Source organism: Acanthochromis polyacanthus, chromosome 1 (genome assembly GCF_021347895.1).
Source record: "Acanthochromis polyacanthus isolate Apoly-LR-REF ecotype Palm Island chromosome 1, KAUST_Apoly_ChrSc, whole genome shotgun sequence".
Lineage (NCBI taxonomy): Eukaryota > Metazoa > Chordata > Actinopteri > Pomacentridae > Acanthochromis > Acanthochromis polyacanthus.
The window spans coordinates 34,318,822-34,332,985 of NC_067113.1; the positions used below are offsets into that span (position 1 = coordinate 34,318,822).

The following is a 14,164-nucleotide window of genomic DNA, read 5'->3' on the forward strand; positions in this document are numbered from 1 at the left end:
AGCTGTCATGAATGTGGGAATTAACTATAGAGACCAAAACTGTTTTATGTTGCAGGCTTTAAACTTGTTTTTGTTTTTAATGTAAAGTTGGACATTAACATGGAGCTGACTTGTTTTTGGAATCAGCCTCTAGTGGACATTTAAGGAACTGCGGCTTAATTTTTCAGCACCAGGGATTTTTTTTTTTTGGTCACCCAGACAGTATGTTAGTAGGATCGATTCATTCTCGTCTTTTTGTAAGAAACATTATCAGACTTGTCCTAATAAAACATGTCATAAAAGTTCAGTTACCTTGTTTTCTGCGGCAGTCGGTTCAGTTTTTTGTCCAACAGCAGCTTCAGCCTCTTCTGAGGCGACAACAGCAGGTTCCTGAAATCAACGAGACAAATTATAGAAAACTGCCAAACCTAAACGCTGTAAGGCTGACAGAAAAAATACAGCTAGTGAACTGGTGAGAGTTAATGCTACTGACTCATAGATTACAAACCCAATACTGCCCTCTAGAGGAAGAACAACAAGCTGACAGAGGAAAGAAGGAAGTGCAGTGATTGAAGAGATGCATGGAGATTCAGGAAGGGGTTTATTACGACGAGTAGGGAGGTGGTAGTAGAGGTGAGGAAGGTGATGGGGAGCAGAGTGACCCAGGTCAGAGATTAGTCATTCAATAAATGCTTTAATCGTAGCTGGATCAGTAATCGGGTCTCAGGTGTTTCATCAAATGTTCACATAATTTCCTATAATTTCTTAGAATTAATCGTGGAAAACGTCCTCCCTGACCGTGGGTTGCAACATGAAAGGAGCTGAATGAAAGCAGTGTATGAACAGAGGAAGAAAACGGCTGAAAATGGATTTTCCTCGATCTTCTTTACCTCCGGCATAGTGCCCAGGAAAGCATCCCAGAGCCACCAGAAAACACCTCCTCCAAACTCTTCCACTCTCTGCTCGCCTTCAGCAGCTGGATGCTCACGCTGCTGACATGAAAACACGCTCATGTGCAGAGTCACAACATCTGGGAGCAAACATCTGGCTCGCTAACTCTGGCCTTGTTTCCTTATTGTGTGTTTTTAACGCACATATTTGAAGTTTTGCATTGGAAGACATTAATGGTAACAGCATTAGTAGGTTAGAAGGTGCCTGTAAAGCATTTACCTCCACCTTTAGCAACACTCAATAACTAAATTCCAATAATTAATCGATTAGTGTATCAGCTGTCTATTATTAAATAACTACTATTTATTATGCATTAATCGGTTTCAGTCATTTTTTTTAAGAAAACAGGAAAAAATTTGTGATTCCAGCTGTCAATATATGACAGTAAACTGAATATTTTTGGGACTTTGCAAAACATTGTTAAATATTTTTCACCATTTTCTGACTTTTTACAGACAAAACAACAAACCGATTAATTGAGACGATAAGACAGTCATCGGTGAAGAAAATCATTGTTAGTTGCAGCCGCCCCAAAGCAATTAATAAAAACGAGGCTAATCCACATTTTATTTTGGAATTTCTTTTTATCAACTCTACTTCCTTTAGAGGCAGGAAATTGAAGCTGCAAAGCCTATACTAAATAAAACAGTTAAACTCGAGACATCAAATTGAAATATTTCTAAATTTCTTGCAAAAAAATGTTTTTCAAACCTCCCTCTAAATGCAGATGGAAACATCTGGTGTACTTTTTAAAAACTGAGTACAAAAAAAAAAGAGCTCTGAGGTCATCTGATCAGCAGCTGCTTGAAATACGTAAGTCAAAATACAAACACTGGGATGACCGGATGTTCTCTTTAGCTGCACTGTGTGTACCATCACTGACCCAGGTCTTAACTCAAAGCTCTATAAAATGATGTATAAACAGATTGTGGTTCCAGCTTCTTAAAAGGCAACATATGCAGTAAACTGAATATCTGGGGGATTTTGCGAAACACTGTTGAATATTTTTCACCATTTTCTGACATCTTATAAAAAAAACAAAACCGATAAAATGAGAAAATAAACAGAGTCATCGGCGAAGAAAATCATCTTTAGTTACAGTCACACCAAAGCAATGAATGAAAACTAGACTAACCCACATTTTCTTTGTTAAATTGCCATGACAGTTATTTGGAATCATGGTTCTCTTTTTGAAGCTTTATTAACTCCACAAGGAGGTCGTTTTGTTGGATGTCAGGATAGTTTTTAATCAATCTGGTGTGTTTTTATTGAGTTATTACCGCCCGGCAAAACTGCGTTTTCCGGAAGGTATTGTTTTCAGCTGCATGGTCTTGCTTGCTTGTTTGTCTGTAACAATTTGGTTTCCGTGCGATAACTCGATAAAATATTGATGTAGCCTCACCATATTTGGTACACAGGTGTACCATAATAAGACACAGGTCAAGTTCGCATTTGGTGACCGTGACCTCATTTTCAAGGTCACAGGGGTCATCTTTGTCGCCGGGCGGTCCAAGTTTGGCAAAACTTCTTGTTTTAACATATTTCTCTCTCATGAACTCGCTTAAATTGTTTTACTTCATTTAGAGGCAGGAAATCGAAGCTGGAATGCCTCTAAATCAAACAGAAATATTTCTAAATATCTTGAAAAAAATGTTATACAAACCTCCCTCTAAATTCTGAAGGAAATACCTGGTACGTTTTGAAAAAGTTGGGATCTTCTCCAGGTTTAAGTGAAGCTTGTTGACTGAAAATGTTTTTTTCTGTTAATTAGTGCAAAGCAAAACTTTAACAGGATTCATCACAAAAAACATTTCGAGCAGAGAAATTAGTAGCATTCAGCATGCAGAGGGGGAAAAAAAGAAAGTAAAATTGTAATAATTTTACATTTTGTTAATGACAAATGGAAGATCAACCGCACGTGCGACACATAAGACCAAACTCAGCATCTTTTTAAAGCTAGATTCTGGTTTTCTGATCAACTGATGCTCACTTCCTGTCTGTAAAAGAGGCGAAGGATGAGGTTTTCTTACCTGAGTGCTTTCAGGTGTCCAGGACTGTCTCTGTTCAGGTGAGGTTCGTTCTACTGTCAGCAGTGTGGCTCCGGTTCTCCTCAGAACGTCTTCTTCAACGTGGACGATCCTGATTTGACCCTGTTCCTCCTTCTGTAAGGAAAGAGCAAAGTGTAGTTTTTGTTAAACGGATTGTTTCTTGGTCTCTACATATAACAACTTTGGGGCAGCACATAATGGACGGACGAGGTGCAATCAAAGAGTTCTGGGACTGTCTGCGCACGATCATCGATCATTAAGACTTGAGTTCCAGACGTTTTTGTAATGTTTGTTTGTGCATGTTTGCGATTTCACAGTGGAATTTAAACTTTGTCAGACAGCAAACATCACATTTTGTCAAAGTGAGCAGCTGGAGGATGCAACTTTCATGTGGAGGATCATGATGGTGACCAGACGAGGGCTGGCAGCTTCCATCAGGAGAAGAAACAGTTTAATGCTGGAAGAGCTGCAACCTCCACGACCAAGGAAGCAGAGTCGAGTGACGTTTGCCGTTTTCTTCAACATTCATGTGGATGTACATCATGGTTTGCACTTAGAATAACGTCCTGAGATGTCTGAGGAAGAACTTTTGCCGCAAATGACCTCAGCTGTGGCACGACGCATTACAACTTTCACTCCTTATCTGTTCTACTCTCTAGATTTGTCTCTGCAATGTCTTATTCCCACAAAAAAATTAATTCCAATTTCAGGTTTATGGTTCATGCTATGAAGTAACAACAGCCGTTTCCACTCTACTTGAAGGTTTGCCGTTTTGAGACAGTTTAGGAGATTCAGCGTTCATAACTGCATTTCTAGGGAGCAAGTGTTGCAGGAGCACAGGGAGCAGAGTATCACTGATTCAAAACTTGTTGATCACACCTCATAGAATTCATTATAAGGACACACAGGAGACATTTTCCGACATTTAACCCGTTAAGCTTCAGTGTACCGCCGGCGGTACACCTACTAATTTGCATAGGAATTTAAAGAATGTCCGACGGCTGCAAACCCGATTATACAAACACTATACGCCGATGGAAAGCTTAGATTCTCATGAATCCGCCGGTATAAACCACTTTCAGATGTGATTACCACAGCGGGTAATACAAACACATTTGTCCGACAAACAACGAATATCCATCCATCTGTTCTCTATACACGGCTTCAACGCACACAGCGCGACTCACATTTCCGGGTTCATTGTTACACACAGATGAAAATATTCCACAAAAAACGGCCATAATCCAACCTTTTACATCCAGACGAAACAAGCCAGTAAACTATTTTGTCCAAAACATGTCCTGAAGTCGGTATAAAATCCACGAATCGGTCGTTTTCAAGGAAATGCACCTTGCGTCCAATATTCCCTGTACTTCTCGTCATATTTTTTATTTACAGATAGAATATTAGCGATTTTTTGTAAATGGCTGGAATTGACTGAAGCTTAAGCACAAATTTTCTCCTTTTAAACATTTTAAAGTTCTTTTAATTTGGACCAAACTCACCTCGGCCTCTCCAGAAGCAGATTTCTGCAGCTGAGGCTGAGACGTCGTCTGTTTGGTTGACTGAGCTTTGGCTTGGACCGGAGTCGGAGGCTGTGCGATGAACAGAGCAGGAACCTTCTGCAAAAACATTGAAGGAAAAGATTCAGTAAACTCCACTTTTAGTTAAACTATCTGAGTGATTAAATGACTGATTAACCGACCTTCTCCAGCTCCAGCAGCAGAGTCTGGAGCTGATCCACAACACTGAACACAGTCAGAGTCTCTTCAGCCTTTTCTGGAAGACAGAGTCCTGGTTTGCACTTCTGGATCTCAGCTACTGTCCTCCTCATCGACTGGATCCTCTGTTCAACCGTCTGTGGAAAAAAAAAAAACATCAAGAAAACCAGAAAAAGATGGTTAGCAGCACTTTATTTTGTATTCCTGGCTCACAACTATGAACAACTTAAAGACAAACTCACCTTGAGGCTGTCCTCTCTGGGGCTCGGTAAAGATTCAGGAGAAGACAGTAAAGTCTTGATCTCAGCCACGTCGCTCTCCATCTTCCTGACTTCACTCTCGATGGCCTCCACCTCCTGGAAATCAATCAGCACATTCAGGAAGGTAAAGAACAGTCTGAGCACACGGATGAAGAACTAGAATATTAAGACTCACGGCAGCGGCATGTTCCAGCTGAGACAGAGGAGCCGTGAAACTGTCCTGGACGTCGGCCACCTGGCGGTCGGCTTCCACCAGCTGCTCCTGCAGAGTCGTGACGTCGCAAACCTGCGACATCTCCTTCAGGACGGAGCTGAAGTTCTGCAGAGTGGTTCGGATCTGGGCCGAGTCGTCCAGCACCATCTGTACACCAAGAAACAGAGGACGTTAGTTTAGTTTAAAAATGTGAAAAAGCAGTGTGGAAATGTGCCGTGGTGCAGCGTACCGACCTGCAGAGCGTGAACGTGGCTGCCCAGACATTTAGCCGAGGTGTAGGTGCAGGGAGCAGCGAGCCACGACTGAGCTTCAGACATCCAACTTTTAGAGCTGTTGATCATCTCCTGATGCTCCTGGAGCCACGTGTGGATCTGAAGACAAACACTTTTAGTACAACCACACAAAGCCTGATCTCTGTTGTAAAGCTACCAGTTATGAGAAGGACCAAAGAAATTTCTGGTTTTGTCGTCACTGAGGTTCATTTTTCAGAAAGTCCCGCGCCTCAATGGAAACAGAACCACCACGAAGGAGTAGAAAGTAGTTTTATTTTCCTCCTAGTCTAAAATTGTCCAAAATAACATTACTTTTACATTTTCAGAGCTGAGTTTGGGAGGTAGAAAGCTTACTGAATGCTGGAGATGCCTCATGCAGTTAGAAAAATGTCCATTCTAAGCGGTTCTGTGCTTCCTTTGGGTCAGATTTTTAAAAAAACAAACTGTAAATAACTGTTAAATGCTGTTCACAAGCTGTTCAGTGCAGTTAATCATTTCCCTGAATCTCTACAACAAAGTCGTAGCGTGTGAAGTTAACATGACCGATTGTATTTGTCACATTAATGGAAAAAATTCTAGATTAAAATAAACCAAAAATGTCTTTTAAACTCTGGATTTGAGTCTAAATATGACGGACAAGAGAGAAAACAGAATATTAACTGTGAAAATACATTACAACTCACAACACATACGACCCAACAAAGTCCTTTTTGAGTGGAAAAAGTAGCTTTCACACTCCTTTACTGAGCTGTGATATTTGAGGCCACCAAACGAATAAACATTAATTAAAAGCACAGAAACAGTCGTTATGTCTTTGTTGTTTGACACCAAACACATTTGGAGACTCCACAGCTTTTCATTCTGCCTGAGAAAACCATAAATAGGCAGATATTTAGAGAGAAAACAAACCTTTAGATGTAAAAACTCACCTTGCTGAGTAACGTCGTCCTCTGCTCCGCCTGTTTGGCCAGTAAAGAGTGATGCTGCTGAACCTCCACCAGCCTCTCCGTCAGGACTAAAGCCTCCTCGGGCTTCTCCAAGTCCTGCAGGTCGACTTCCAGAGCGGCCAGACGGGAATGCCAGACGTCCAGCTCGTCCCAGACACGCTGAGTAGAAATAAAACACACAAATGAAGATTTACGGGTGATTATTTCATTTATTCTGATGCCAAAATGTACTTTGCGGAGACAGGACGGCAGAAAAACACTTAAAATACTTTTAACTTTATAAACGGTAACTGTTATGTACCTTCTGAGTGACCTTTGCTTCGATCACCGTTGGACTTCTCTGTTCCAGTCGGTTCTGAACTGATCTCAGACCGGCCTGGATCTCCGACAGCTTCGCTCCCAGTTTATGGACCGGACCACTCCTGGACACCGCCTCGCCCACCTGAACGACCAATCAGAGACAGCAACAGTTATTACACCAGGAAACAGCCTTTTTTCCCCATTCTGTCTACAGGATAAAACGTCAGCAGTTCCTTCTCTGAGAGTTAAAGTCTTGTGTACCTTTACTTCGACTTCCTGCAGTGACTTTGTGACTTCCTTTAGTTGGCTGTCGACCTCTACTGGTACCAGAGAGTACATGTCCGAGTACTTCATCTTCAGACTCTCCATGATGCGCTGCAGTAAAGATTTCTGGGTACACAGCTGGCTGTAGAGGTCCTGAAAGCACAGACAGAAAAGATCCTGTAAATAAAAGACGCAACCTCGTAGTGGTGCAACGGATCGGATCGGTCCTCGGATCAAGAGTCACGGATCGGATCATTTTCAGCATGTCTATGACATATACACGTCGAAAATATTCGGAGCTGTCTCTTCCCTTCGCCTTCGGCCCTCTTCGGCTCATCCCGTCGTGTTCGGCTCATCTCGGTTCATCCATTCCTGTTTCTTACCACCACCCGAATGGCCGGGTTGCTGCCGACTCTGACGTCACGCTTCACTTCGTTGCACAAACACAAGACAAGATGCTGAAGACCTCCGCTGTTTGGGAATTCTTCAGTTTAACTGAAGACAAAACGAAAGCAAAGTTTTCGGGCCAGCCCTACTCGCCATATCTGCCCTCTTCCTTTCTCCACTCACCACAAGCTGCGTGCGGACGGAGCACAACTTTTTGTTTTTTTTTCCAGAAATCGATCCGCGGGTCATGTGTGTGCCGAACCGATGACGTCGATCCGAACGGATCACGGATCAATGATGATCCGTTGCACCACTACAACCTAGACATCTCCAACCTGTGGAAGTAACCGCTACGAGTCAGGGGAGACGCCATATCGTCAACATCTTTAACTGCTTCTTGTAACCACTTCTACATGGACATTGGTGATTTCTCCATGGAGTTCAAACTTTCCAAAGAGAGAAAACTTCACTTTCTGCAGCTGGATGATCCAACTTTCATGTGGAGAATCCTCATGGTGACCACAGGAGGGTCTGCAGCTGCCATCAGGAGAAGAAACAGCAGCTTAACAATGGAAGAGCTGCAATCTCCAAGTTCGGAACTGGACTCAACTATAGACAGGTGTCAGTTCAGGAATATCTGGAGCATGCTGGTTGCTGTGCACTTTTAATTTGTCCCCCAGAGTTGGACTGTCAACATTGTAAGGCAAACATCAGGTGCGAAAGACATAAAATGTGGTGGTTTGTGGATGCTCTAAAGACAAACTATTATTTTAGTCACAAAAGCAGTCGTCACTCTCTAGATGCCCTCTCCTTATGACTGTCATCTTCCAAAAAGTCTAATTCAAGTCGAAGGGTTGTGTTTAGTTTTAGAAGATTTGGTTCATCACACGTTCAGACAACAGGAGCTCCAGGAAGCGTTGCAGAAGCACTGGGAGCAGAGCAGCACTGCACAAGGAGGCTACTTTGACAACAACGGCAGCCAAATGTAAAAATCAGGTACAGTTTCTGATTTTTATCCTCAGTGTCTGAACTTGTTGATCATCTCGTATATTTTCCAGCAACAACAACAATTAGGGACGTCCTGTTCATTTTTAATTGATCGGTAGTGGCATGAACACACGCCTTAAACCTCATAAAAGTCTGTGTCATGGGGCCCATTGGCTAGCTAAAGGAAAAAAACACAATGCTCTCTTCTTGCCAACACAGAAGTCACCACTTCCTCTGGTCGCTACAATATTAAACAGTAAGAGCTCCATCTGGTGGAACAACCAGGTACTGCAACTGATCTACAATACTTAAGGTGTGTATTATCTCAGGATCGTGTCGTGGAAGATGCTAAATATTACATCATTGATCAGATCAGGAGCAAAAAAAAGCTGATCAGGACATCCTTTGTAACAACAACATTTACAATACATGGATTTTCTTGACGTTTATTAGAATCAACGCTCCTTTCACCAACTTCAGCAAGAGTATTTTCAAGAAAAAGATTGAATTTAGTATTGTAAACAGCAGAAATCTTATTTTTCTGGAACAAAGCATTAATCTTATCTACACTTTTTACCAAAGAAACTGCTTGTAAGCTCCCAGTGCTTTGTTCCGCAGTAAACACTCACTCCAGAATCTTCAACTTCAAGCCCTTCATTTGCACAATACTTAAAGAGTGAACTCTATTCACCTCACTGAACCACTACTTTACAATAACAACCTACATTATCTTAAAAGGAAAGACTGAAAATGATGTAAAAAGTGAGAGTTAACACAGACCTGGTCCTGACAGCGTCCGATGCTCTGCTGTACAGGGAGGAGCATCCTGTTATCACCCTGAAACTGAGCTTGTTGTTCAAAGGACGGAGGACGACGAGGTTTGTTTGCACCAGAGAGCTGAGAGCGACCGGTGTGATCTGTTTGTAGCTATATTTGTGAGGACTGGTTCACTGAGAAGCTTTATTAAGCAAATCTGTTATGCTTCAGACAGCAAAGATGATACAGAGCATCCAGACATTTTGCAAAAGATCAGATATAGTTGGAAAATGTTAGTTTTTGCAGAGTTTTTAGGCCATTTTATGAAACTTTTAACTACCATTTCCATGTTAGAATGTTGTTGGGAAAGTCTAAGTGTTAGAAAAATGGGAATATTTAACACTTTCGCTATATAAAATTGGTGGTCTTCACTGTGTAAAGTGCTTTGAGAGGACATGCTGTGAATCAGTGCTACATGAATACAACTAAACTGAACTGAATTTTATCAAAACAAGCCTGCATCGTCCCAGTCAATTAATTGGTCATCATCCATCTAACCCAGTTCTCATTGGTTGGACAATCTCTGGTGTTATTTCTAATGAAGAAAAGCTCTTCATCAGGATTGATCCACTATTTTTGGCAGCAAAGGAACGCGTTTTCACAACTTTGAACCGGTCCAACGTCATGGAAACTGTTCGGTCGAACTTATTGAATGAACATTAACTGGGAACTGACTCCAAAATAACTGGAAATATGTCAAAGAAATCATCAGTTTGTCAAGTCTAAACATTACAAACAGCAGCCAATTTGTCTTCATCATTTTTGTGCTGAATCCCCAGTTGATATAGTTTCAGGAATCAGATGAAAATGTGCAGCTGCTCTGCTTCCAGTGATTTCAGTAGAAAACAACCATTTTACAGTGACTTAATATGCTGCAGAGACTGACTTTGTATGTTGATTTAGAATTAATTTAGGCTAAAAAGGCTGCAGGTTGAGCGAACTCTGTGCTCTGTGGAACATTTAGTTCATCTACAGATTAACTGAGAATGCTTTTTTTCTTAATATGACGACTCAATTGGTTTAAGAGCAGAAAGAAATTTAATCTGAGTTTTTTTGTTGTAGAAAACTGGTGAAATTGCTGAAGATAAGATAGTTCTTTGAAAAACAGAACTTAAAAATCATCATTTTATGGAAGGAAAGATGGCTTAGATTGAAACTGAGCAGTGTGACCAATGGACTGGTTGAAGAGGAGGATTTCAATGTTCACTACAGCTCTAATGTGTGTAATTCAAGAAGAGTTTAATTTGGAGAAAAGAGTTGAATCTCTAAGACAGAAGATGAGATATAGAGTTAATAAAAGTTGTGTATTCATTGCTGGTTAAACACCTCTTCTTGCTCAAACAGTTTTTTATTATCACTGTCACGATGTGAAAGACGTGACAAATGATTGGCAAAATCATGAACGTTGGTAGAAAAACAGTTATGTCCAAGTGAGATTCGGAAGTGTCTACTTATTGTAACAAAGAAGTGATTTAATGCCTTTCGTTGCTGACAATTATGCTCTATATTATCTTCTGTATTGTCAACTTCACCCTCTTTTAAAAGAATATGTAAAGCATGTTATGTGTGTGGAACAATGACTAAGATTGTTCCTTGAAAAACAGCATGCTATACAAGAAATGATGAATCTTGAATTTCCCTCAGTATCTATCTACCTATCCATCTATGACGTAGACGGAAACTTATTTAAGTCATCCTCACAACCAAATTGTCTGGCTGAAGAGTTTGCATGATTTCACTCGACCAAGTTCTTCTTTAGTTGGCAAAAGCACCCCAGCAAGTCAGCACCTTTTAAGAAATGTCTGGACATTTTTGTATTTTTTTCTCCAGTGCTCTCTTCTTTAACAGGATTAACTGAAGGTTGAAATGTGGTTTTACAGTCAACAGTTCCGTTAAACACTTCAGTTAGAGCCAAAGGGAATACATAATGTCAACGAGTGTCCTCACAAGTGCAGAAGCAGGAGTGTGTTTGTGTTCTCCCATGAAATGACTCGGCTACAAAGGCCACCTGAAGATCCACTTACAGACCAGAACAAAAGGTGTCTGGTACCAGTGGAGGGCTGAGTAATGGGGGACTGATGGGGGGATGTTTGGGGTCTTTCAGGGGAGGAAAAGTCTGGATGAGACATTGGCTTCTGCTCAGGTTTCAGGACAAAGAGCGAAGCGATTCTTTTGGGTCGTTGGGTTCATGGAGGTGAAACCAAACGGTCTCTGGGCCCGAAGCCAAGCAGACGGTTGGATTCAGACCTCTTCATATTTACTGGACACTTTTAGGACACAATTAAACAACAACTGCCGATGTCTACATTCATTACCAGAGAAGAAGTTGAAGTTTTGAAACAAGACAAACACAAGATCAAGTCTAAAATGTCAAACTCAACATTTAAAGCTGAGTTTGACAGTTTGGAGTTAACACCACTGATAAACAACATTTTAGTTATTTCAGATATCTTTCACATTATTCTGATCAGTCAAAAACAGGAAAATATCTGTAACTCAGAATGGATTCATCAAAATCTCAAACTAGGTCTGGTTGATTGCTGGGGTTGATAACATTCAATCCATGGCCAAAGACAGTCTAGATGCTCTTTTCTTGTCTTTTATTTTTTAACTTCCTTCACAACCACATAAAATTCTTTCATATCTGTAGTTATATCAGAAACTACAGCAAGTGGGAGCCAGCTTGCTTTAAAAATATACTATTGTTGTGTTAGATCAGCTTGAGGATGAATTTCTAGAAGATTTCTACCACAAATCTGTGATGAACGAAGCTCTTGTTTTACACAAACTCCTCTGGATGAGCTTAGCAGTAGAAATTTACAGCACATTGTTATTTCTTTGTTTTCAGACACACTTGAAAACTCACAATACTCATATCTGAGAGGTGAAGTGGCTGTCAAATGCCTCTATAGGCGCTTAAACACAGTCAACAAGCAAGGCTAAATATTCATTTTGACTAGCTCCAGTTAGGGATTTATAAAACATGATCTTGACCGGTTCAAACTTAAGAATCAAAAGAGGACAAGGTAGATGTTAGATTGAGGGGAATTAAATTCTGATGTCTGAAACTGTAATTACAAATAGAATTGAGATTCATTTGTGGATATTTGCAGCTAAACTGCAGACATCTGTAATTAGAAACTTCATACACATGATAGTTGACCTTAGTTGTCCTGGAGACGGGACGATGCGGATGTGAAAGGAGCGTTTCGACGAGAAAAAATTCAACTCCAGAGAGCAGTTAACTGTTTTAACGTTCGGACCAAACCAAGCCAAATATCTTTACAGTATCAGCTGAAGACTGAGGACGTCTCTATAAACACAGCAGCACCGATGACGTTACACCGACTACAAACACATCATTGTTTTTTCAGCTCGGATAATGAAACTGTCCCGTCTCATTAGAGGCTCATTATTTCAACTCCAACGGTCAGCAGACACACAAACAAACTGTGAGCTCAGTGATGTGGGTTTGGTTCCCAAAGTTGGACCTGGAGACACCCAGTGGGGAAATATTTTAATTTAACCAATGTTTCCTGTCCACTAAGATGACAGTGTGTGCATGAGTGGCTGGTTTTATAATAAAAGTCTTATTTTCAATCACAAAGAGACAGAAAAAATGAGGCTTGAAGTACAAAGTAGTAGTGCAAAAAGGGATTAAAAATGACTTTAAAATAACCATAAAGTGACTCAAAAGGACCAAAAATGAATCCATGGTCATCAAAAAGGGTTTTAAAAGGGCGAAATGTGGACTCAAAATAACCCAAAATTTATTACGAATGACCAATAATTGATTCAAATGGCAAAAAAAATGGACACAAAAACAACAAAAAGTAATTTAAAATGATCAAAAAGTGACTCAAAATAAAATTAAAGTGATTCAGAATAACAAAATGGGATTCAAAATGACGAGAAAGTAACACAAAAGGGCTAAAAAAAGATTCAAAATGACCAAAAAAGGATCCAAACTCACTAAAAAGGGATTCAAAATGGCCAAAAATCGTATATATTTTCGTCAAAATTGACCTCCGTTTAGCTGTAAACTCACCATCAGATCTTTTATTTTCTGTTAAATTTCAGTAAACCAGCTGCAGGTGTGAGGAGCATTCATCTACACAAACCCACCTGTAGCTGCTGAGTGCTGCTGCTCTTCTCCATCTCCACCAGAACACATTCTGCGGCCTCCATCCAAACCCGGACGCCCTGAAGCTCCTCTCGGATCTTTTCTCTTTCCTCCAGCTCCATCCTGGTGGCCATTAATCCCTCCATACTCCTCTGCTTCACCCTGACAAACGTACAAACACACATTTGAACAGGAACTACATGATTGAGCTCAACCTACGGAGGATTTAAACTCAAACATCTGTCCGACCCCCTTTGACCGATGGCTTTTCCAGGAGCACCAGGTATTATGGGTAGTTGACTTCTTTGTGTCAGCAGACTAATTATGAGGAGGGTTTATTTATAGACTAAAACAGTAAAAAATTGTTGGAAAAGCATCACAACTTTCTTAAATTTCACAATAATGCCTCAAAACTAGAGTGCCTGTATATCAGAGTGGCGACATGATGGGTCCAAAAAATTTTGGTCACATGATCTATAGGCGCCATTTTGTTTCCAATTCATGAATGCCGGGTTTTCCTGTTAACGTTTACACCGCAGAGAGTAATTCTAGGTCCTTTTTCGCTTCCTAAATACCTGAAAAATGACGGGCTGTTGTGCCTTTGGGTGCACAAATCGATCAAAGAAGGGATTACACATGTTTAGATTTCCCAGTAATAGCGAAAGAAGGAAACTGTGGGAAAATAAAGTCCGGAGAGTGGGATGGAAACCGACTTCATCGTCGTTTTTGTGCCAGGTTAGTCCATGTATGTACTTTCATGTTATGATGTATGGGTGAATGACAGATAGAAAAGTTTGATGTGATTTTAGGCAGTTGTGGTTATTTTGACTTTGACCATTTTCATGCATGGAGATGCATGAAATACAAACGTGCAAACGTATTTTACTAAATTGAC

General features: G+C 40.6%; 1 protein-coding gene across 1 annotated transcript in view; it reads right to left on the bottom strand.

The window, feature by feature from the left end:
• Positions 1 to 14,164, bottom strand: part of syne2b (spectrin repeat containing, nuclear envelope 2b) — a 196,732-nt gene that overhangs the window by 97,003 nt on the left and 85,565 nt on the right. The window contains exons 63-74 of the mRNA XM_051946040.1: positions 13,272 to 13,431; positions 6,954 to 7,109; positions 6,694 to 6,834; positions 6,375 to 6,551; positions 5,407 to 5,544; positions 5,135 to 5,320; positions 4,942 to 5,055; positions 4,684 to 4,836; positions 4,484 to 4,600; positions 2,961 to 3,092; positions 870 to 971; positions 292 to 369 (exon numbers count right to left, since the gene is read on the bottom strand). Coding sequence (XP_051802000.1) covers positions 292 to 369; positions 870 to 971; positions 2,961 to 3,092; positions 4,484 to 4,600; positions 4,684 to 4,836; positions 4,942 to 5,055; positions 5,135 to 5,320; positions 5,407 to 5,544; positions 6,375 to 6,551; positions 6,694 to 6,834; positions 6,954 to 7,109; positions 13,272 to 13,431 — 1,654 coding nt within the window. The remainder of the gene's footprint in view (positions 1 to 291; positions 370 to 869; positions 972 to 2,960; positions 3,093 to 4,483; positions 4,601 to 4,683; positions 4,837 to 4,941; positions 5,056 to 5,134; positions 5,321 to 5,406; positions 5,545 to 6,374; positions 6,552 to 6,693; positions 6,835 to 6,953; positions 7,110 to 13,271; positions 13,432 to 14,164) is intronic.